The 25023-nt window shown below is 40.2% G+C and overlaps 2 protein-coding genes across 3 annotated transcripts in view; one reads left to right on the forward strand and one right to left on the reverse strand.

Annotated features, from left to right (window-relative positions):
- Positions 1 to 9095, forward strand: part of LOC138197075 (protein Wnt-2b-A-like) — a 17598-nt gene extending 8503 nt beyond the window's left edge. The window contains exon 5 of the mRNA XM_069147557.1: positions 1783 to 9095. Within this exon, the coding sequence (XP_069003658.1) occupies positions 1783 to 2012 (230 nt within the window). The 3' untranslated portion in view covers positions 2013 to 9095. The remainder of the gene's footprint in view (positions 1 to 1782) is intronic.
- Positions 8361 to 24598, reverse strand: st7l (suppression of tumorigenicity 7 like). 2 transcript variants are annotated; one of them, XM_069147536.1, is made up of 15 exons: positions 24430 to 24598; positions 23922 to 24004; positions 23085 to 23244; positions 22913 to 22967; positions 22575 to 22690; positions 22359 to 22437; positions 21641 to 21729; positions 21232 to 21332; positions 20966 to 21080; positions 20774 to 20846; positions 20500 to 20602; positions 13318 to 13468; positions 12750 to 12842; positions 12456 to 12595; positions 8361 to 10599 (listed from the first exon to the last, which is right to left on the reverse strand). In XM_069147536.1, the coding sequence occupies exons 1-15, from the start codon at positions 24596 to 24598 to the stop codon at positions 10504 to 10506; spliced, it is 1623 nt and encodes a 540-aa protein (XP_069003637.1). In that variant the 3' UTR covers positions 8361 to 10503. The 2 variants fall into 2 exon arrangements, with proteins under 2 accessions (XP_069003637.1, XP_069003645.1); XM_069147544.1 differs by having other exon boundaries at positions 21647 to 21729; positions 24430 to 24589.
- Positions 24599 to 25023: the final 425 nt, after the last annotated feature.

Here is a 25023-nt window from a genome sequence, read left to right on the forward strand (position 1 = left end):
AGGCAGGATAGCATTTTCAGGTTTGATGATGGTATTAACTTATCAGATTCGTCCACTCCTCCCTGTAGTTAGCTTGGTTGCACTTTGACAACTGAGGGGTAATGAAGGTGTGTTCACTGGCTGTCTTTCCTTGTTAAAAGGTGATCTTAAAACAGAGCCCATGACCCTCCTTGTCTTTAATCTCTATTGTATAGGAATTCGCAACCTAAGGATACACGCAGGCTTATTTTTCAAATCCTTCCTTTGGTCAGTATTAAGCTCCACTCGCAACAGCCTGAGGGGAATATCTCCTCTTATCCTTTTCTCTTTACTTCAGGGATGCTCTGTTATTAGACCTGGCATCTGATCGAGGCTTAGATTTTACACCTGAGTACATGGACACAATTGTGCTTGGGTCTGAGAGTGTCTGGAAGCATAAACCCTGCTGAAGAGTGTGGGAAAAGTGATTTTGCTTTGGATAAACAGTTTCAGTTTTCAGCGTCAACATCTCCATTGCTGCTCAGAGATGGTCAACTGCCAGCATTGGCTGTTCTGGACATTTATGTCATCACTGGAGGTTTTCCAAAATGTAATTAAGTCGAGCTCATATGTGACCAAGGGAACCAATATGAGAAAAACACAGAGCACAGTTACTGTATGAGCAACAGAAAAGATACATATCATTCCCACTTCACAAAAAGAATGCATAGCAATTGCTGAATAGCTGCGCTTTTTAATATTTTATGTTTACGATTAATCAGATAATTATTTGTCTTGTATAATGTGAAGGTGGTGACTCAGAGTGACAAGCTCACAGTGCGTTATCACCCAGCCCTGCTGTACACAGATCTGTCTCTTTGTTTTGGTTTTCTGGCCCTGCAGACGAGGCTCTCATCAACCTCATTTCTGGCAGCATGTGGCAGCTGTCTTCGCCAAAAAGAAATGTCAGATAAAGCCTACTGCATGCTGTCAGGCCAATACAAAACAGCAGATAAAGTTAACAAGTTAAATACAGCAGAGCATTTAGCAGGTTAAGAGGTATATATTTCCTGGACATACTGTACACTTGAATTTGATGGAGTGTCACTGCTCTTTAGTTCTTGACTGCTTTCAGTCTTTGGAATCATGCTACAAACTAAGTGCCAATACTTAACCTGAATTTTGCTACCATATTGTTGGAACAGTTGGAACTATTGGACATTTTTTACCTGGCAATTGCACCAAATGAAAAGTCAATGGATCTGTAAAGTTCACAAAGAACGTGAACATTTGCATCAAATTGCATGGCTTCAAGTGACGAGACATTTCACTCTGAATCACAAATATTAGCCACATGGTGGCGCAAAAGAAAGATCCAAGTCATTCAGTTAAATCCTCTGGGTACCATGAATGCAACCAATCAATCGACAGAGGGAATTGTCCCGACTAGAGTTACGCTGATAGTGTAGCTAAAAAAAAAAATCCGTATTTATCTTCTCATATTTCTTCAGCACAAATTTTCACAAATGTGTTTATTTAAAAAAAAAAAAAAAAAAAAAAAAAAAATCCTCTCCATTAATAACAAAGCAGACATTCGGTTTCCTTCTGATAAACATGCATTTGTCTCAGTTTTGTCATCTATTTTGGCTGACACATGGATAGACATTTCAATGATTCCAATGAATCGTCTCGTAAGGTCCAACTGTAAGGTCAATAATTCCCTGCACGTCAAGTTCTACACAAAGTTTCTGCTCTACCTTTTGGAAAAAGGAGAAAGATGAAACGTCTTGCACCAAGAACTGCAACTTTTTCTTCTCTTCACAGGCTCCTTGGGCACATCGGGCAGAGTGTGCAACAAGTCCTCAAGAGGCACAGATGGCTGTGAGGTCATGTGCTGTGGGCGGGGCTACGACACCATGCGCGTCAAGCGTGTCACCAAGTGCGAGTGCAAGTTCAAGTGGTGCTGCGCTGTGGAGTGCAAAGACTGTGAGGACGTGGTGGACGTTCACACCTGCAAGCCCCACAAGCGGCCTGATTGGCTGGACGTAACCTAGCGAGGAAACCCGACCAATCACAGGCACCAGTGACTCATTAACCTCTGCTCTAATAACTACCTTTTAGTCGGGATATCATACTGTAATACCTCTGGCTTTCAACGCTTTGATATTTTCTGAAGCAAAGACTTCACAAACTTTCATTTGATGTTCATAAACTGGAAACTAGGCCCAGTTTACTGATCATGTGCTGCTTTACAAAGGCTTTTTAAGAACAATGTGTTGAGCGTTTATGAAACAAACTTTGAATCTTTGATACTAAATGGCTGAAAATTATATTCTGCTCTAAATGCACCCTTGGTTGAGGCAGATATACGAGATGATGCCTGCTTGTTTTATGGTATGTAAAGACTGTGAGCATTAAGAGATGAGAGAGATGATCCTAATAATAATAATATTTAGACTAAAGTGAGAGAGATCTTTGTAAAAATACAGACATTGTATCATTTAAAATGACATCAAGTCATTGTACGGTACTACAACAACTCACTTAAAATACAAAGACTATTGCTGCTAATTACTGCAACTATTAAACTAACAAAAAGTCAGACGGCGTTTGTGAAAAATGTATTTCTTAATTAAGGCCAGATAATCACACTGTGAAGCCGAAGGAACCACAAACAAAAGAGCCTGCAAGGACTTTCAGTTCAAGTGCAGTATACCTGCTGCAGAGTTGGATTTTGGTAGATTGTTGAAAGAAAAAAAGATACATTAAGATAAAAAAAAAAAAAAAAAAAAGTAAGATTATTATGGACTTATTGGACTGCTGTTTGAAAGAGTATTGTACAGTATGTTGCATATTTGATTGTCTGTAACAAGTCTAACACATTCTGGTTGTGTTAAGTCGTGGAAAACTTTCTCATTTCTACCTCAGGCTCTTTGTCTTTGCTTCCAATTTTACCAACACCTTCGAGCAACTGCTGTAGGCCATGTTCACACAGACAACATCCCTAAAAGAAACAACAAAGTCGCAGAGTCATTTCAAGTAGGCCTTTGTTGCAAAATAATATAAAAAAGTTCAACGTGGTTCAACTTTTGCCAAAACACAATGCAGTGATCCAACAATACACTGCATAATAGGGATTTGGCATCTTAACAAAAAAAATTATTTGATATTCGCAAGGGAACATTTCGACTATTGTTTGAAGACTCCCTTGTAGTTACAGCTCCTTCTTCTGTTGCTTAATTGCAGTTGGCAAACCGCTTTTAGCTGGATTAGCGCCACCTTCAGGTGGTTAAAAAGCTTTACTACCAGGCGCCAAGGAAAGCAAGGGAAAAAATATCTTCTAAGTCAAAACAATCGTTGAAAAAAACAATTTTTTTAAATAATTGAATGACTATTCAAAAATCATAACCTAGCTGAACTGCAAAAGCCCATGAAATACACAAAACTGCAAAATCAATGTAGACAACTGTTACGTGAATGCCTCAATTCTACTTTTTACCCAACAAATGTCATAAGATAAAATCATTTTTAACATTATGACTTTCCACGGTTGTAAATTTTTGTCATAATGTTGCAAAATTTGATGCAGTCATTACGTACGATTTAGGAGGAAATACAACGTATTAAAATACAAAATTTCTCAGTCTTAGGTCCTGTCACCATTTTCAAACTTCACGAGTTTTTCCTCATTGTTCTTATGACAAAGGGCACAACAAACATGTTCTTTCTGTCATCGCATTGTGACAGGACACTTATAATGTAATCTTATGCAACTGTGCTTTCAGTCCTCTGTGCACATATTTACTAGCTCGGGTTGGTATGCGAGCGGTGAAGTGTTTTGTGAAGCCGCGCCAAGACGTTGCAAAAAAGAGCAGTGAAGTAGCTACAGACCTTGAATTTGACTTTCTTAACATCTGGTAATGCAGGCAGACATCATGTTAGGCCATTGGAGACACAGCCCTTGGGGGAGTTTATGGATTTAAATGAATCTGACAACAAGCTGTGAATGCTAAGAGTCAACGAATTGTTTCAAGTGCACGTAATGAGGGGAAAAGCCAAAGTAAAGTGCTTTGAACAAGGCCAAATGACAGACCAAGTCAAAAGTTAATTGCAAGCAAAAGAGCCTGTTTTGAATGTAAATGAAGAGGATGTTGGCTGTGTTTCCTTAAAGATTAGAAAGGTGAAAGCTGTTCACACAGCAGAGGCCGACCTGGGCCCACGCTGTAAAACAAAAGTACAACTCCGCTGGTTTCTGTCCATTATAAAATTAACATTTTGTACCCAAGTCTACATTAGAAACCTCTGAGGCTGCATTAATCTTCACTTTGGATTTGAATTGGTTGAAAGTGAATATCATAATTATGAGTCCATGTGGGTCTAATAGTAAAAGATCCTCATTTTCAAATGTAATCTTTTTCCATTTCAGCAAGCAAAATTGTGTTTTTATCTCGTATCAATAGCCTGACTTTTCAGTTAAAATCACATTTTTACACTCAAGTCAAGCTTTTAGTGTGTCAGGGTTTGGTGCAACAGTGTCCTTGTATGTATGACTGTCTATGGAGGTATTTTCACCTTGGAAATGCAGGTCCCAAAATATCTTACTGGTTCTATATTAAACCTTGTTGATCCACCCTGTCACTCCTACTAGAGGTCTTCCGTTCTCTTCCAGCTTATATGGTCTTCTGTGCTTTAGCCGTGTTACAGCAATGGCACGGAGAGGATAAAAATAATGTAGCCGACCAGGTTAGTGTTTTAAAGTTCAGTCAGTTCAATGTCAGGTAAATCCAGAGTATATTTTCCAGTAACATCATAATGAATAAATATAATCGCACAATGTAATTACATTTGAATTATCTGTAAGGGATTTTGAAAACATGCAGCTTTCTTTGAAAAGAACATTTTTCATCGAGCACTTTGCTAAGCTTCACAAGCACAGATCAGATTATTAATGCTTTGCTGATCTTTAAATTTGTCACAGTATGTGCGGTGCCTTGTTCTCCACCGTGTGTGATCCAGCTGAAGTCTGTAAAAATAACAGCAGCGACATCGCAGGCATTCTATGCCATCACAGTGATATCAAATGGGCATCTCGTTTTAACAACATTTCAGAGCTAAAACGGTCCCATGGGAAATTGTGGTCTGCATGGATGTTTCACATTAAGGGAAACCAGAGGAGAGAAATGCTGCAATTAATGCTCGTACATTGTACCGAGTCGAGACTTATTCAGTGTTGTGTCCTTTTCACACTAAACAGATTTAATTTTCTCCTCGTCTGACGAGTCCTCCAGTCCAAAACCCTGTCCAGCCATATGATCGATATCTGTGATTTATAGCGATATGTGGAAATATACTGATATGTATGCATTGTGAAATTATTGCTCTCTAGACTATTCAAGAAATAAGTCAAAAATGTTTTCTTTGGAAGAGAAGATGGTCCTTATGACCTCATCAGAAATAATTAAGAGCTGTATGTGGACATGAAATTGGACTTGACGATAGCTGCTATGGTGTTGCATATTTATTACTTGCCGAGTGATGTCATACACGTTTGTTACTGGGAGAAAGGGCAATATTCAGATATAAATCTGACATTTAGTATGTTCTATAACTGAGGAACAGACTCAACATCGTCACATTTTAGGTATCTTGTGGACTCCAATATCCACAGTGCCATACAACAAATGACCGCATTGGGGTTTAGTGCCTTTGTCAAGGATATTTAATTAAGCAGGGCACACTGTTATCGCTGCACATTGTATGTTTTGTGGTCAGATGCATAATAATCCACAAATTCATTCAGCCAAGTCACATGAAGTGGATTTATTGTGTGAATACGGAGTAAGAGCAGAGCTGATATTTGGCATTTTGGGCGCCGCTTCACTGCAACACAGCGGAAATAGGAGAGGAATCATACAATCATTTTCCTAAAAGCCCCATTGGATGCAAATTAAATATATTTTATAGCTGCTATAGTTACTAGTTTGATATTTTGCGCAACAGATGACAAAAGGAAAAATACTATCTTGTAAATGAGTAAATCCACCAGCAATCTGTGTGATGTGCAGACAAGCTAGACACTTCAGTCATACAGCTTCAACCTTTGCTTATTGAAGTTCCAAAAATGAATGGGCTAGAGCAAACAATGTCCTTTTTTTTGGTCATATACAATGATAAGCAAGAGCAAGCATCAGTACATGGATGTAAAGCCGAGGGAGGAAGCGAGTGCAGCAGGAGCGGTAACGACACAGAGGAGCTCAGAAAGATTAGAATGAAGTGTGTGTGTGAAAAATGTGAATGTGAGGACCTACAATGCGTGTACAAAAACTTACATTAAACAGAAACAATGTGAATGAATTGTGAGCAGGACAACAGTCATGTTTAGTTTCCTATAATATTTACACTGAGAACAGGAAACCACTCAAAACAACAGCAGCCTTGGTGGGAAATATGCCCCAAAACCACTTCAAACCTTAAAACACTGAAACATGAGCAGCAATATTTCGCCATGTTTCAAACCAGCAACAACAACAAAAAAAGCATCGTAATTGCCCAACAACAAGCCAAAAAAACAACAATAGGTCAATAAGTGGATGAAACAAACAAACAAACAAACACTGTCATAAGCAGCATCAGAAATGTCACAGGTTTCTAATTATGCCAAGCACAGACGTGTCAGCCAAACGGAGCCAAGAAATTACTGAGGATTACCATGTTAGTAGAGGCAGCACAACACTTACCTTGGCAGTGTGAAGTAGTCTCAGTGCAGTTTAAAACCTCTGGAGGGAGACACCTGGTCCTCATGGCTGCCAAGGTGACAGGAAAACCACTTTTATTTCCAAATGGCCTGTGAGAAGCACAGCTGATAATTGTCTAACAAACGGAGTTGCTCACTTCCTTCCAGCAGTAACAGAGAGGACAGGATCATGTTTAGTGAGCATGCCCATCCACGAAACCCAGGTTGTGTCTGTGAGCACGCATTAGCTACATTAACAGCAGGTGGTTCCAGACCAGCAAAACATTGGGGAAGGTGCTGAGAGTTTAAATACCCCGCCTTTCCCCCAAAGGGTGCGTTTGATATGTGTCACAGCTAAACGTGGTGTGTCACCATGTGAGTGAGGAGTAATGTCAGATGTGGCACCGGAGCTAGTGTGTGGGAGAAAATTACGTTTTAACGACCCGGAGATGTTGTCCAATGTTGCCGGAATATACAAATAGCCTTAATCTCACCAGATATAAAATACTTTACAGCATCGCAATTTATAAATCACAAAAGCACATTTCATACGGCAGTTTCTTGGAGAGGGTCAGTGTGGACACAGTGTAACAGACCCATGGACAGACATAACACATAGCCTCGTGGGCGTCATTTTCTTTTACTTTCAGAGGCAGGTTTTCAGGGGACTAATTTGGTCCAACATATACTGCAGTGTGTGACATTCAGGGACGCACTTGGCACAGATTCCAGGCCACAAGAGTTCATTAATTCATCTTGTGTGAGTTTATGATGTTGGCAGCAGGGTATTAAACCCTCTTTTTTTAGTGGGTCAACTGTTAGGACTGATTCTTTCCGACTGGAGATTTTTAAGTGCGTGTGTCTGAGTGGGACATCACGGTCACACCTGTGTGCTTTTCCCCTTATCATCATCATCATCGTCATTTACTTTCCTTACTAACCGTATAGTGGCTGTGGTCATACATGTTGTGAATGTTCCTTATCTTATCATAAAGGACATGTGGATATTATATGCCGCTTTAAATACTCTGTTGTCATCATGTTCACCCTCTATTTTCTCAATTGTTTTTCATCCTGCATGTTCCCTGTCGCTTTGACTTTGAAGCTCTCCGCCATGGAGGTCAGTGTGCAATTCAAGTTTCAACATGTGGCGTGAAACCGCGCTCTGGCACCGAGAGCAAACACTTGAGGTCCCGTCAACAGTCCTTGACAATGATTTTCATTACCGCTGCTCACCTCTTAAGCATGAGTGCATGGAGTGTGATTATGTCACCAGCGGTTCACTGAGAACATGCCACGTAGATGCATCTGCTGATGGTGGCAGAGTGGACTAATCATAACCATGGGCATGATGGCACTTGGCTTTATATAGCAGAAGCAGGATGCCAGAGTGTGAAGTTTGTCTTTGAACAGGATACAAAAATCTTTCCAACACAGATTTTGAAAAGATCAGGGGAAATGACATTCACCTTACAAGGGACACCATTCAAATCTCTCACTTTATGTCACAAAAAAAAGTTAGACATTAGTTGTGACTTCACATACCCTGTCTCCACCCGAGTAAGCAAAATCAGTTGCTCTGCATCGATTTAAGAAACATGAATGTAACATTTGTAATACAATAAAACTTTGGACCGAGACAGAAAAATCAAGTACCACACATGCAAGGTAACAGCACAGAAAGAGTAATTTATTGAAAGTTTTGCTTTCAAACTCATCCAGGGGTAATTACAGTTGTTCACACATTCTCCTGTCTTCAGCATGTACTCTTAAATTCCACCTGCACAGTGAAGATTTTTTTTTTTATGCGTCACAAATTTATACAGACAAATGCTACAGGCCAGAGTGAAATTCAGAACAGAATACTTGTTCAGATAAGAAGTATTCAAAAATATGATCCAGATTTAGTTTCCTATTGTTACTTTGATTCTATGTCCTGTAATGCCAATTAGTGGATGATGAACAATTCTGTTAGAAATGACACATTTTGAGGGCATAAAAACTGAATCCATCCAAATTGAATATTTGCCATGAAACATCGCATCAATACTGTCGTTGCATTAAATGCAAATTTGGTGTTCTTTTATCAGTAGTGGTTGTTTAAAAGTATTGATGTACTAAAAAGGCACTTTATTATTATCGCATTTTCTTTGTAATCACATGTGGAGTGGAGATTTGTCAGTGTTGGCAGGCATGAACTGATGATGTAATAACTACCAATAAACATAACCTGACAAAGTATTACATGCTCATGTCAAATGCTTTAAAATGTAATAAAACCTGCTCATGTCATAAATATTTGGGGTGATGCAACATTAAAATATTACTGTACATAGATCAGAACTAAGTGGTGTAACACTTGAACTGGTGATGTATTTTCAACATTAAATTTGATTACATTCTGTTTCTGTTGTCGAATAATATATTAATATTACATGTACAGATTTTATTACAAATTGTAACCAGGCACATTTGTTTCCAGGAAGCTGTTGCATTATCTGTCGGTTCATACGTCAAATGGCACTGGTGTCTCAGCATGTTTAGTCTGATAAAACAGAGAAGAGCATATCTTCCGCAGAGGGAAATATTTGCACCACCGTGCTAATAACAGTAAAATAACCGAATGTCATTTTTTACTTTTTTTTTTTTTACTTTGTACAATGTGTCTGTAAATGTTAATTCCAGCTCTGAACGATACAAAAATGATCATCTGGCAGTGAAAGCAACCGACTTAATATGATGCCGGTGCATTATGAGAACGAGTGAGAGTCCCCCAGTGAGCTCATTAACAACCGGCATATTATATTTAGAATTACTGTAATCATGTTTTACAGCTATTTATTCCGTCGACTATGCCGTGTGATTCTCGGTATGACTGCTGCAGCTGGTGCCTCTGTAACTTTTGTTTGCCAGTTCAGCAACATGCTGACTTACAGAGTCCATAGTGCGATCAGCAGAAATGAGTGATGCCATGAGGGGCATAACTGTGACCAGCGATGAACCCATTTACATTTTGATGCTGCGGGGGCTGCGGTTGCCCCAGTGATATAGTGCTGAGGTGTCATTCCTTGGCAACAACTGTTGAGCTGCAGAGGCGATGTATACACTGCAGCAACTCCAAGACTGTAAATCACAGCTCTGTTTTTAGGAGGTCTCTCAGACTTTTAAATCAGCCCTGCCGGATGTCTGTGGGGTAAAGAGGGTTGATACAGGACACACAAATACCATCTTTTTGATACACTGAGATACTTCTGTAGAGAAAAGAAAAGACTAGCTTGTATCCGTAAATAGACATTCTACAAAGAAATCGTTCCTGTTCACATGTAATTCTTGTTTTCTTGGTAAAAAATAAACTCGGGTGACTCGACGGTACTCGGAGAAGCATTAAAAGCATGCAGGTTTAGTTTTTTTTATGGTTTGATTTATTATTTTGAATAAACAGGAGGGCTTTTGACCAAATATAGAGCCAGGCTTTGTGGGGTATTTCAGAATATCTTAATTTCCCCATGATGACAGGTGATTGACCCGGTGAAATTGTTGCAAATGGTATTCACCAAATGCGTTCTTAGAAAAACTCTGGCTGCTGGATCAGTGTGGGAGAGCATCTCAGGACTGGTATTGCTGTGTTGATACAACCTCAGCCAACATAATCTGTAACAATGCGGCAAGTGGACAGTAATGCTGAAGACAGGAGAGCAAACACTTTTTGTCCGAGGGTTTGGAGTGATGTTGGTGTGTGTGGGTGTTGGTGTGTGTGTGTGTGTGTGTGTGTGTGTGTGTGTGCGTGTGTATTGTGTCTGTGTGAGATGGGGTCAGATCCGAGTCAGCTGGTGCCAAAAACTGGACGGCATGAAGCTTTCCATCTTGTCTGCGAAGAAACCCAGGGGTGCAAAGAGTGTGCTGAAGAACTGAAGGGAGGGAAGCAGAATTGACCTTCAGTTAAATGTTTCTCGAATTTTTTTTTTCTATTTTTGCATAATGGTTAATACACTCTAAATCTATTAAACGTCTCATTCAACAATGTCATGTAAATTAGGTATTTCTATCTTGTAGTCTGAGGTAAAATATTCTTCATTTACGAAATATTATTAAAAAGGCCCAAAAATTAAAAAAAAAAAAATAATCTAGAGCAAGTGCCGTACTTTATATTTCAGGCACAATTTAGAGTACGCATTCGAGTTGCAGAAGGGACGTCAACAGCCAAACACATTTATGCACAAAATCCAGAAGTTTCCTCGAGTGCAGGCGGACAGAACTACTCGAGTATAATTTTTTACAATTCTGTTTGTAGAAACACGGCTGATATTTATGTAATCTGTGGATAAACTTTATATTATCCATGATTTACATGTTTGCACACTTTTATACATCAAAATCTTTCTGCTCCATTCGATGACTCTATTTAGTGAGAAAAATAAAGGAAAAATAATTCTTGAGCATGGGAAATTCTGTAGTTTGACACCGCAAAAAAAAAATTTGAATTCAATCTTTTTTCTTATATACACTTTTGTTGCTATTGCGTGTCCGTCAATGAATAAAAGAAAAACAATAATTCAAAACACCAGTTACCGTCACCCTTTATGTCTGGTCTGATGAGCATTAAAGATGAGAAGACTGATCCATCTAAAAAATACATTACTTCACATTTTCTGTCCAAGCACAAAGTCCTTAAGATCTACAATTAAGAGCTAGGATGTAAAATATATTGAAGTAAGTGTGAGTATAATATAGCATTTAAAATGTCCATGTTAGTGATTTAGGTTGGTTAGTAACAGTAAACGTCCTCTAAAATATTACAATATGACGGCTTGCTCAAACTACTCGAGGTATGTCAGATACTTTTGACACTTTTATAGTCTCATGAGTGGGCGTATCGTTCGAGCCAGACAAGTGCAAATCAAGAACTCTTTAATCCCATTTAATATATGAAACCTATTCAACATACTGTGCCTGTCTGCTGTCCATAAATAAAGGAAAAGCGGCGCGCCACCATCACCACTGTCTTGCCTTGCTTTCAGAGAAATCTGGTTTTCCTCAGAAGGCGGTGAAGACCTCAGTGTTCCTCCCTCAATAGTTTTCATGCACTCTATCTGAACATTACACAAACCAGGCTCGCCGGGCCTGCTGTAAAAATCCAATCTGCACCCAATCTTTCCCATAACAAAAGGAGGAGCACCAGATGTTCTCTGCAGCCTTGTTTTTGCTACAAGTCTATGAGTCTATATAAAGACAGGCCCTCGTAAACACGCAGACCATAAACAAAGGATTAGCCAAAGTAAGGAGTTTGACAAACTGGCCAAAGCAGATAACACAACACTTCTATAATAAATAAACATAAAAGGAAGCCATGCACGAATCTTTAGCTTTTACGTCTTTAAGGCAGTATGTTTTCTGTGGCGATAAGCTTGTATCGCTCAGCTGTTGTCGCTCATGATTTAAGTTGGTCTACAGCTTGTTTTGGTAAACATTGCCTTTACAGGCCTTCAACTCCCATGAGCCTCCAGTGTTACTGACACTGATGGAAGGCAGCCATTACAACAGGGGTTGACAAGTTCAGGTTACAAGCAATATGCATTTAAAAATAATACAAAAAAAAAAAAGACCCAATCATAGATGATACCAGTCACACCAATTTACACTCCAGTCTGAGTTTAAGTGATTTTAAAATCATGATAAAGTAGACTATCGGAATTAACATTAAAAAAAAAAATTCAAATTGAAGGCATTTTGAGATTAAATTGAGATGAGCAGTAACAGTACTTACTGCTTTGGCAAAGACACCCATAAGCTCAGGGAACTGATGTGTGAGCATGGCCAGCATGGCAGTGAAAGAGCAAAGGCCTGCTGTGAAGAGGATGAAGAAGGGAAGCTCTTTCTTTGGGTAAACCGACACCTCGTGGAAAGCTAAAGCAAAAAAATAAGAAGAGAAAGAAACAGTCAGAAAAAAAGAGAGAGAGAGAGGGAGAGAGAGAGAGAGCCAGGTAGAGTCATGACCAGCAGAGGTAAACATTTTGAAGTAAGATAGGGGATTAAAGTAGGTTAAGGCTACTTTACTCACAGGGCAGTAGTTCCCTATCTGCTGTTTCTGTGCAGCCTGGGTAAGGATAAAACAGGTGACCCTTCTCCAATGGGTAGGGAATTATCCGGAAGGCTAAAAACACAGATAAAAGGTGAAGTTGAATCAAGATGACATCACAAACTAAGGCAAGAGGATGCCATTCCAAACAGCTGACACAAGTTTAAGTAGATTATCGAAAACATTACACAGAGAAGATACGGACATTCTAATAAAATATAACAATAACATTCTTCTTGTGAGGAGTGATGATCTCATCCACTTATAATTACAAATAGTTGTGGGTGTGTTGTGCATATGTGACCTATAACACAGTGATTGAAAAAGACAGCGCATCTTACAATAAAGATAATTTGGTTCCGTAATAGCATGGCTGAATTAAAACACCGTAAAACTGTGACTTGTAAGGACTGTTAACTTCCAAAGGAACTAAACCAGACTAAGACAGGCTCAGGTATAAAAAAATGAAAAAAAAAAAAATGAAACAAACAACAACAAAAAGCCCAAAAGTTAGTGGTTTAAAAACAGTAGTGTTAAAAGTGATACGTACTGCCCTCCCAGGTGCAGTGTAGTAGGTTTAAGGCTCCCTCCGCTCTCTTCCAGTGCTGCAGGTGGAAGAAAGCGTATGCTACCGCCTCGCTGTCACCCCTCTTCAAGATGTGCTCTGGAGGCAGGATCAGGCTCTTCATCTCTAATAAGTACTACAGACAGGAAGCGAAAGAAACACAAGAGTTCTGTTCAACTTCTGTCTGCTGCCTCTACCCTCGTTAGTCACGCTTCATCTTCGTCTCGCCAGCTCCATTCTGTGATCAGGTGCTCGCTCGCAGAACATGAAACTCAAGACAAACAATTGCACGCTGCACTTTAAAGAAACACTTTTCTGGTGCATAAATTTAGGTACCCGGGGTCGCCATGTGGCGCTCTGATCTGAAATGCAGAACTGTACCTGCAAAGTCTCGGGTTTAAACGCAGCTGGGAACATTTGTTGCGTTTCATCCCGACTTTTTCCACCGTTTCCTCTCACCCTACAGACAATCCTTTATTGTACAAAAGGCAAAATGCAAGAAAAAAAAAAGATTTAAGCATCAAGCATGCCAAACTGATGTTTTTCCTCAGATATTTGTCAACTAAACCAAAGCTAAAACACTTGTGAATATTTATATGCTTACATTCAATAGGTGGTGGGGAAATTTATTTAAATGATTGGTTGCTTTTTTTTTGTTTTTTTGTTCAATAAAAAAAGAAATCATTCAAAAGTGTGACCCTGGCTGGTCCAAAAATCACTTCATGCTGCTTTAATGGCTTCATTCACATTATCTGCTTGTTTCTCAGTCAGTACTTTACTCACTCTATCCTATTGTGCAATCCCCCCTGGCTTACTCCCTGCAAACTGAAAACATATTTTCTTCATGTGAGGTATTCGTTGAGAGCCTGATTTTGCAATTGTTAAAGGTGGGAGGGAAACGATTTCCAAAGCTGTGTGTGTGCGTGTGTGTTATTGTTACAGTACAGTACATTCATTCCATGAATGTGTAACATCCCCCGCTCACCCCTCCTCTCTTTGCCTACTGTGTAAGTTTGTTCCAGTGAGTCAGTCGGTTCACTGTGCTGACAAAGGCCCACATGCCAGAGTTACAACCTATAGAACAGGCAGCCTTTCTGAAATAACACAGAACAAGCCTTTAGAATAGTTTAGTATATTGTGTACTGCTGTTCTGCATTAAATATCTTTAAATAAGGCCTAAATTTGTCAATGGAGAAATCGCAAATGGTTGCATACTGAATTTGATGAACCTGCCACTCTATGTAATTTATCTCTGTGGTGCCCAGTGTAGCAGGGGTCTGTGTTAAACAAAACCCATGTGGGGGGCTGGGGCCCCCTGGGCTGGATTCCCAGGCGGCCAGCTTCACAGCGCTCTGGATCTCAGACTGACACTTTGGGAAGGTTACCCCACAGCTAATCCTGTCTAATCCCCTCCATGGTCACAGGCTCAGCCATCCAGCCATCCATCCATCAATCCGGCCAGCCGGACCATGCTGCTTCACCCGTGTCCCCCTTCCTTCGCCCCTGTCTCCGCCCTCGCCCCCATGACACCTCAACTGATAAGATACTCAGGCAAAAGAGAAATTCACTTTAACCAGTTGCTCCAAGCTAAATTTGAGGCAAAAGAGTTTGCAAACAAGCCTTTCGCAAACAAGAAAATACAACAATTCATCCACACAAATTAAAAAAACATGATAATGTACAAATTTAGTTCAAATACACGTAATCTCTGGAGCCCGTTCATCAGGTTTGGTTATTCTCATATTTCTCATCATAACATGCCAAGTCCTTCACTCCACTTCCTCTCCCTCACAGATATTTATTGTTATTATATATCTCTATCTAATCTACGCAGGGCGTTTGGAAGTTCACACCTGTGTTACCTCATGAGCCTCTCATCGTCATGGGTACAGCCTCAATAAAGCAGACAACCGCCACGGAATCTCTATTGAACATGTATTTTACTCCCGTCACGCGAACATTTCAGTGGACTCTCCTGTCTTGTAGCCTTTTCTCTTTCCATCCTCACATCCTCTGTGGTCATTACAAGGACAGGCAGCTCGAGACGAGCAGAAGCTGCTTGCTGGCCGTTCTCACTTATCCTGTCTGACTTACTTAAATCAGGCTATCTCTGCTCCCGCCAAGACACTTGACTGTTTGCCTTCATCCTTTTCACCATTTCAACCTCTTTTATTTTGAGCACAAACATACTGTATAACCATGCTCTACTCCCCCGGCGCCAGCGGGGAGGCATCAAAGAGGAATCCTATCGTTGCTCAGTTGTACAGCACAACACAACTGCTCCAACAATGTACAGTTATTTTATGCGACATATGAAAATGGCAGGGCAGGCACAAAGAACTGAAATACAGGTAGGAAAGAAAGTTGTTGAACGACAGTTTTAATCGCTTTGAAAAGGATATTGTGAGAAGCTGTAAGCAAGCGAAGTTGTTGTTTTGTTAAGATCTGGAAATTACAAATAATAGTAAATATTTTACAGTTTTACACATATTTCTGCCTCCATATTAATCTGCTGTTGATAATGAGAGGACGAGTATATGGCACACATGTCGGTCTGGGTCCTCTGTGCTTTAAGATTAACCATTTAGAGAGGCTGGCTGCTCAGCTGTCCTTCCTCGCATGCCATGGCATTAGACCTGGTGACACCTCAGTCACACACCACCCACCTCCCCATTCTACAGTCTGCTCCTCCACTCCCTGTCGCCTCTTTGATGAAGGGATTGAGTTTCATGGTGTTCTCCTTTTATCCCTGGGCAGTCATAAGCCCAGAGCATAACTCATAAACTTCCTTCTGATTCTAATCTGCGGCACTTTGCCTCTTACAATGGGACACACAGGCAACGATGACATCAGCCTTGTACTTACTGTGTAATTGTTGCACAAACACACGTGTATGGTGAAAGAACAAAAAGAAACGGAAAGAAATAAACAAGGATTTCAACAAACAGTAAACACTACTCCATCCTCTACCACGGGAGAGCAGCAGAAAACTTACATTTGTCCTAAAGTGAGCGAGTCCTGCACTACGGCTCAATTCCTGTAACTACTCCCTTCTTGTTGTCTGGATCAAACCTCATCCATCTTAATTCAGAACAAACCCACGCCTGCTTCTCTGTCTCAATTTACAAACCAAATAGCCAATTTCAGAGGCACTTCAAGGAAAACACTGCATTTCTGAGCCTCGACAGGCAATCTAGATGAGAGAATGTCAACCAGAATGGGGTGAGATAAGAAACTGCCGTCCAAAGTGGAGTAAACTAGCAAGGCAAATGGGACCGGGTCACCCAGACCGCTTTAAAATGAATGTTTATTAACCAAAATGGTAGTAAATGTAAATGTAAAGCAGATTTTGGTCACGGGAACACTTGATCAGCTATCCAAGCATCTGGGAAACTGTCAAGAGTTTAACCGCTGGCTGGCAGTGAGGCTAATTGGAAAGGACAGACAGATGTAGAAATGAGTTGAGGATAAATAGAGAAGGACAAGAAGATGAGGACGAGAGGAAAATGGAAGGGAGCAAAGGAGAGGAGGAGGAAATGAGAGGGAAGACGGAGAGCTGGTGAAGAAAAAGGGAAAGGGGTTGTGTGAGAGAAGGACAGCTGTGGGACTAAAGTGTGTGTGTGTGTGTGTGTGTGTGTGTGTGTGTGTGTGTGTGTGTGTGTGTGTGTGTGTGTACGTTTAATGCGTGTATAGCCTTTCGAGCAGTCTGAATGAAGTCATGTGATGTAGCCTGGCATGATAGTCGTATATAATCTGCTTGGCATGCTTGATAACACACCCTCCACTTCATGCGCCACTAAATGCTCGACCTGACGACGTTTCTTCCGGTACTCCATCTGTTCAAGGGTGCCACAGACAATTGGGTTGTTTGTATTTACCATACTTGCGACGCGGCTCAGCAAGGCAACGGCAGACCGTTAGCGGTCAGTTCACCGCTCAGGTCCAGACTGAAATGGATCGACTGTCAGGACATTCGGTGGATGTATTCATGGTACACGGATGAAACCCGGTGACCCTGATGATTCCCTGCCTTCATCGAGCACCTCCAGCAGCTGAGCATTTCCACTTATCCTGAGCAGTATCTCAAACACCTGGTGGATTTTGACAGAAATGTCCACCTGGCTTTTCCCCAGCATATGCCGCGACCACAACAGGCTGGAATGCCACACAAATTTAGGGCAGATTTCATGTCTCTCTCAGGATAAATTGTAAAACTTGCATTTATCCTTAAACTCTCCATCTAGTGCCACCATCAGGTCAAAATTAGACTTTTTCCCAATACTTTGGTTTCCTTAGAAATTAGTGACATTACCATTGGCCTCAGTTGCACTTACTTTCACATGTTAGCACTATCATTGCGAGCCCGTTACAATGTTAGGGTTAGCGTTTAGCTCAAGGAATGGTCTTGACTAGTTACAGCCCTGACAGAGATGCTAGCATGTCCGTAACCTCCCACTTGTATGCTTTTCCTTGAGCTTAAAAAAAAAGAAAAAAAAAAGTCAACTTCGGTTACACGCGTTCCCTCCTGGAAGCTGCCCAGGACAAACACAGTCCGATCTGTTGAGCAGTTTCACTTGAGCAGTTGGAGGTTTGCGCTGTTGCTTAAGGCCACCCCAGTGCTGGTAATGAGGGAGGGGCCGAGCGCTCCCGTTTCACTTTTCCCCTATCTAGATATGACCTTCAGCAACGTTTCCATTCATGAGACCTTTTCTGTAAACTTTGGGCCACCTGCACCGCCCACTGATAGGCTGATTGAGAAATGAAGAAAAACCCACGCAGGTTTTCTAAATAGCCAGAGCCCCTGCGCTTGTTTCAGTTGAGTGCAACACTCGTATTTTTTGGGGGACACGTTACAGCAACACAAACACTTGTTACAAGTCACCCGTGATGCCTCTTCTATGGAAAGCTTAATTAATTGTCCTCATTAATTCACATCTACAAAGAAAATAAATCTCCACAATAAGCCCCGTCTTTATTAAGTGTTAAAAAAAAAAAAGTCAAGTCAGGATATCCTCCAAAGTTATGGACTTTCCTCTTTGTGTTCCCTTGTTGAGCTGCTGCAGAAGATTAATTACTAAACACATTGGAAGTCATTCACGTAATTTGACTCCATTATTACAATTTTTTACAGTGAAAGTGCCTTATGAAGGGATTTATTTAGGACCAGCATGAACAGGAAGGATGATTACAGCAACCAACATCAGTTTAGATGTTTATATGGGCAGATGCCTGTTTTTTTTTTTTTAAAGACAGACTTGTGATCCTGTCCTTGAAACAATAATTATTAGTTGATTTAAAATGACACTGTGATGTGGCTGATGATTTTCTTGCATTACAAACTTTACCAGCATGCCACAGTTTTTCCACTATTCAGGAAACTAGAGTCCGATCTACATGCGAGATTTTTTTTGTGAAAAAAAAACCCCGTGCAGTGAATCTGCTTATGGTGACAACAGGCCAGCCCATTTAAAAAGGCCAGAGTCACAGGTGCACTCATCATTCAGACATGCCAGACAACACAAAGGGCCAGCCCCTCCTCCCCCACTGTCGCCTTTCCATACCCAGCGCTCTGCTATGAGAGCGCTGGGTATGCACCAGATTCCAGAGCCAAATGCTGAAAGATGAGCCTTCCAATAATCCTCCATGAAAGGTGTGTTAAAACTTCATAATGCCATTTAGGTATTCACCTAAATTCAAAAAAGTCATTTTGACAACGTTGGCAGTGGTGGTCACATTCAGACCGTGTGTCTGGCTCTAACGGGGGATGAGAGGGGATAAGGGAACATGAGAGGATAAGAAACTGGATGAGGGTACGTGATGAGAGCAGAGAGGACGGCTGCCTCTGGGCAGAAAGGGAGGGAACAGTTGGACAGACATAGAAGATGAGGGCCCTCACTTTAAAATCAAAGGACGGATCAAAGTGCTGGCTGACATCTCCCACCTCCACGCATACAAACACACAGATTCTCTTTCTCTCCCCAAGAAAAGGAGTCAGTGTAATGAGACAACGTCACACTACAAAGGCTAAACTGGGACAAAACTCTACCGCAACTAGCTGTGTATTAATCTGTGTGCATGTGTGACATCTAATCCTGTGGGAACTGATGGGAAAGGTGAGAAAGAGAGATCCAGTTAGGTAGTCCCACGTTCTCCCTGGTTCACCTGTATACTGAACTGCACTGACTGTGCCATAAAAAATACTGTCACCAATCTTAACCAAAGCAATAGTTTGACCAATATTAATACGTTAACAATTTTTCTTTGGACCCAAATGCAAAATTTAAACTAAACCACCTGGAAAAACACACAATACAGGTTTGATTCAAAAAAATACAATTCTGTCTTCTTACAGCAGTGAATTGAGTAGTGTTAATATGCCTATCAAATGTATACATCATATGTCCCATTTAAAATAACTGCAACAAATAAAAACATACAAATAAAGATATAATTCTAATCAACGTGATTCATCTAGATACAGACTTGCAAAGGTAGTCACAACCCAGAATAAGAGTCGAAACTGCAGGTAAGATAATAATATTTCACGTATCAAAACCAATACTGACATCTCCTGGTGAGCCAGAAGCATGTCTGCTCCAGTTGCACCGTCCTATTAGGACCGATATAACCTGCGTTTGATTGTTTGACTAATTGTTTGCATGTCTGTCTGCTTTGCCTGTTTGTTCTGCATTGAACACGTGGCAATCATGCGAGTCCCGTGTGACTCGACTAAAAGCAGACAAAGTGTGACTGAAATTAAACTTTAAAAAAAGGATACCTAAACCACTTGTGGCATTAGATGCATAAATAAAATATAAATTCTAGGAAGACTGTGAATTGACAGTGACGGCAGGTAAAAAAAAATAGTGTGGATGATTTTGGAAACAGGACAGTCACCTCAATATTAACTATTAGTTCTATAGAATATCAATAATCACCAGCGGGAGAGGTGTGTGGAGATGAATGGAGAGGTTTTATTTCAAAACCTGCAAATGTTAGATGGAAGCCAGTCTAATGATTATTTGGCTAATAATTTTTGGGGAAATTTCATATAGATATTTACTTTAATATCACAATCACGTTTACATTGGTCTGTCATATACAGTCCAACATTGCATGATCAATAGATTCCAAAGGCCCACAATTGCTGTCACACTGATGACTGACCTTTGGCACGTGTGGATTAAACTCAACAGCTCTGTGTATGGCCTCCACAGCGTTCATCTCTGCTGTGCTCAGCCCCCGTCTGGACGCTGCCTCTGGAGAGAACCTGAGGAAACACGCTCGTGTAAAACACCGGAGCTCTGAACAAACTTATTAAATACTGCTGTTGGTGCAGCCACATAGAGCTGATTCAGCCTGAAGAGGAACAGCTATTGAATAGTATGTGAGGTTAGTGCTAACAGATGTCTTAAAAAATATAAACCAAAACAGAACATACTTATCTGAAACAGCCCGTGCTTTCAACAGCGCAGATGTGTAGCATATAGTGGCTGATTTTGGCAAGCTGATGTCTAGAATGGGGGCAGAAATTGTGTTTATGTTACAAACGTCACATATTGTTTCCTTTAAATTCAATGGTAGTCGGATAATGACGACTAAAATTTGAAATGTTTGTTGAGTTTAGTCTTACCATCGTATTTCGCAAGGACTGCTTGGACATCAGCATACGCCTGAAGCTCCAGAAGGGCCTCCAAGAGGTTTTCATGTATATTTAACATCCCCAACAGTGGGAACTCCTTCATTAACTGTAAAGAGGTAAAACATGTTACACTGTCGTTGTTTTACATAGAGGAAATATATCGCCCCAGACAGCTGCCGAAGTGATTTGACAAACCCCCACATTACACAGTGTGTTGATTCTCTGACATCATCGACAAGTTCCTGAAAGAAACTCACATCTCTCATCATTTTCACTGCTTCTTTGATGCGTCCCAGCTTGCGTGCGCACATTGCCAGTCTGCGTTTAATGTACACCAGTAAGTTGATATCTTTTCCCGCTGTAAGGAATTCAAAAAAGAGATTACAGAATTATCAGTAAAACAGGAAGAACATGGATAGAATAATAATTTGGCCTGAAGAGCAACTTCACACTACACACAAGTAGAGGAAAGGCACTGGTGTCATACTGTACTTGCGATTACACCCACCATTACAATTTACTGTAGACAGATGTAACCACACCCACCTATGATGTAGCGCTGCAGAATGTGTAAAGTGAAGTGCTGCACTGCACAGGGTGGGGAGAGCATGCAGCACATGCAAGATTAATACAACTGGGAGGAGGTACAGTGAAATCCATCGTTACCGATACTTAATGCTTTTTTGAAGAGGCGTTCAGCTTCTGTGATAGTTGTGGCCTCTTCCTCCGCGAGAAGCACGTAGGCTGCAGCACATCTACACACATGGACACGTAAGTGTAAGACACAGAAGGGCAGATTTACAACTGTTCAACAAGACAATATTAATGTCTGCCTTCATGTCAAAAATGAGAACATAATGTAATCAAGGTATTAACTTGCACTGCCCATAAAAAAGCCATAATATAGTCATTTAAATGTGTTTGTGTTCTTAACTATTGATCAGTTGCATATTTCAGGACAGCGTTACAGGTGTGAGCACACTTGAGCCTATCCGATACGTCGGCCAGTATATCAATACTGCATTCATAAATATAAATATAACTATTGGCAACAAGTACAAGTTAGATATGACTCTAAACTGAAAGCACCTTTGAAAAAAATTGGTGCTTTTATTATTCATTTTGGAGCTACAGCACCATCCTTGAAAGTGATACAAACACATCTTTACTTGTTTATCCACATTAAATAGGTTAGCTATAGGCCAAATCGCTTCTTTACAGTATACAGTGATGTAATTGTAATATAGGGCCGTATTAACTCAAGCTGACACTAATGCATTTATATAAACATACTGCTTTCCTCTTTCAATTTCTGGATCTGAGCTGCAGGATGTTTGGAGAGATGTATGAAGATGATATGAAACTGTTTATAAGTAGAACTCACTCGTGGTTCATTTCTATGGCCTGGTAAGCTGCTCTGATCCTGGCTTGAGGATTTCTTTCTCTCCAGGCCTTCTGCATCACTGTAAAAAGATGATGAACTCGGGCTTATTATAGAAGTGACTTCATATAGAATCATACTGCTCCACAACATTAAAAGAGCCTCTCCTGACATGTTTCATGAACACATTTTGCATGAATCATTTGTATATCAACTTACCGGCGTCCTCCGGCCTTAACTGTTGAGTGTCTCCTGTGAAGAAGGTCTGATGGTCTTGAGCAGACAGGTTCATATCATAGTATGTTAGGGGTTCCTTCCCAGTCACCCAGGTATACCTGCAATACACAGGGTGAAAATTACAGCTACTGTTTTATGTTCCACAGTGTATCAAATCAAACTAAACTGATTTGGGTTTTTTTGCACAAAAAGACACAGTATATTTAAAAAGTTTTGCATATTTATTTTAATGGTTTTACATCATGAATCTTTTTTAATATATATATATATATAATTTTTTTTTTGAACAGCTGAATCAAACCTCTAAAACGTACACATACCTGTTGTATTCTGCTCCTCTGAAAAGATTCAAAGGGTTCCTCCAGACTTTGCATTCTACCAAAAGTAAATACATTGCTGTTACTGCACAGTGTTATGACTAGTACTGCTGTTATATATATATATATATATATATATATATATATATATAGTTGGTATGATATACATGCTTACCTGACACACTGGGTCTGGGCTCTGCCTCTCCATTAACTGATGAGAACAGACCAGTAGTGGAGCTGCTCTCCACTCCACCCAGCAAAGGACGCAGGTGGCTCACAGACACTTGTTCAATGAACGAGGTCCCATATTTACGGAAATACCACCACTCAAATATCTGCAGAGAACACACAAATCAATATGATGAGACAACAATTACTAGTTATCCCCTCACTCAAAGAGTGGTTCCTGTCACCTTTTGTAAGCTGCAAGACCTCGACACCATAAACTCTGCCAACTTGCCATTAAACACAAATGACACAAGGTTCTGTCGCTGTATTGTCACAGAATTTCAGAGCAAAATAGATTGATATTTCCGTTTGATTGGCACTATCATTTTCTTTTCCTCTCTGATCGTTTTACATTACATTTCATCTTCCTATCTGAATAAATATCGATAACCTAAATCTTATAAGCACCCTGAATTCATCATTTTTTTCCCCCGAATGAATCAAAACAATTTGTACTTGCTTCACATTTAATCACCTGCCACACTCCCCAGTTTAGGAACCAATGTGCTGGATTTGTGGATGCTGGTATTTGTGATCCAGGGCATACTGGAATTATGTCTGAATTTTAAACTTGAACTGTAATAGTGTTCCTCCGAAAACTAGTCATCCATGCCTATGTCCTGTCCTGGATACCTTGATATAGTATTGCAAGTTGCATCTAGTAGGTAGAATAAAACCAAGTATACGTTTGCAAAAAAAAAAAAAAAAAGAAGAGGAAAATCATTATATAATCTAAAGGGTGATAAAAAAAAAAAAAAAAAAGTTTAAAAAGGTGATAACTCACAAGGATGAGTCCAGAGATGAGAGAGGAGGTTCCAGTGAGAGCCACATAGAATTTGGGTGTCAGTGTGTTCAAAAACACTGAGGCTGAAAGACAAAAACACAGCAGACACTCAGGTCGCTGCCACAGTTGGACATCAGAGCTGAGAAAGTCAGCAACAAAAGCTGTAAGACCGACAAGAGAAATGTAAATACAGTTCAGCAGATTGCATCGAGCTGCTCAGAGTACCAGGTCCATTATGTCCACAGCAGCAAAACTTGGTAGAGAAAATAAACTACTGAAAGCATGAAGTACGTGCTGCGGTCAGGAGAAAAAAAAAAAAAAAAGGTGCAGTTGGTGTCCGCTAACAGATATTAAAATACTTGACTTAAACCGTGCCGGAAAGTCGACTCTGTTTGCGTTTCTGTCGCTCGGACAAGCGAGCTGTCAAACCAACAGCGCCCCGCTTGCTGGCAGCTAAATCAGATAGCCCAAGGCTAACAAAAGCTAGCTAGCAGTTGCTTTAATTCACCTGAGGTAAGAGTTTCCTGCAGTTTCAGCGGACTCCACAGGACGTATATCATAATCAGCACCATGCCGAACCAAATGAAGCATACGTAAGTCCATGACCAAGAGAGCCAAGACTTCAATTTCTCTGTAAATCCGAGAGATTGAGGATTACTGCCAGTGGTGTCCTCCATGTTTCTCCGGATGTCTGTAAACAGAGGAGTCACGTGACCACGAAGGAAAAAGGACTTCTATTTTGAAATCGCTAAAAACCAACAAAAAAATCAATTTCCGGAGGCTACAGAAAAAAAAAATATATATATATATATATTTTGGTACACGTATACACGTTGTCTACTCCTCAACAACAACAACAAAAAAAAAACATTTTGACATAAAAAAAAAAAAAAAAAAAAAAAAAAAAAAAATCATCATTTTTTTTTTTTTTTTTTATCCAAACAGCTTTCAGTTGAGTGTAACCGAAATCTCAGCATGTACAGCAGGCTGTGGCTTTAGAGTTGAATGAGTACGTAACAAAATGTATGAAAAAATATTTAAATTATTGCACAAATATGTAGGATGAAGCTAACAATTATATGCATATATTGTTATCATTTTT

The sequence above is a fragment of the Embiotoca jacksoni genome, unplaced genomic scaffold, assembly GCF_022577435.1.
Source record: "Embiotoca jacksoni isolate LCO1_2020_lvr unplaced genomic scaffold, fEmbJac1.0.p SCAF_1, whole genome shotgun sequence".
Classification (NCBI taxonomy): Eukaryota; Metazoa; Chordata; class Actinopteri; family Embiotocidae; genus Embiotoca; species Embiotoca jacksoni.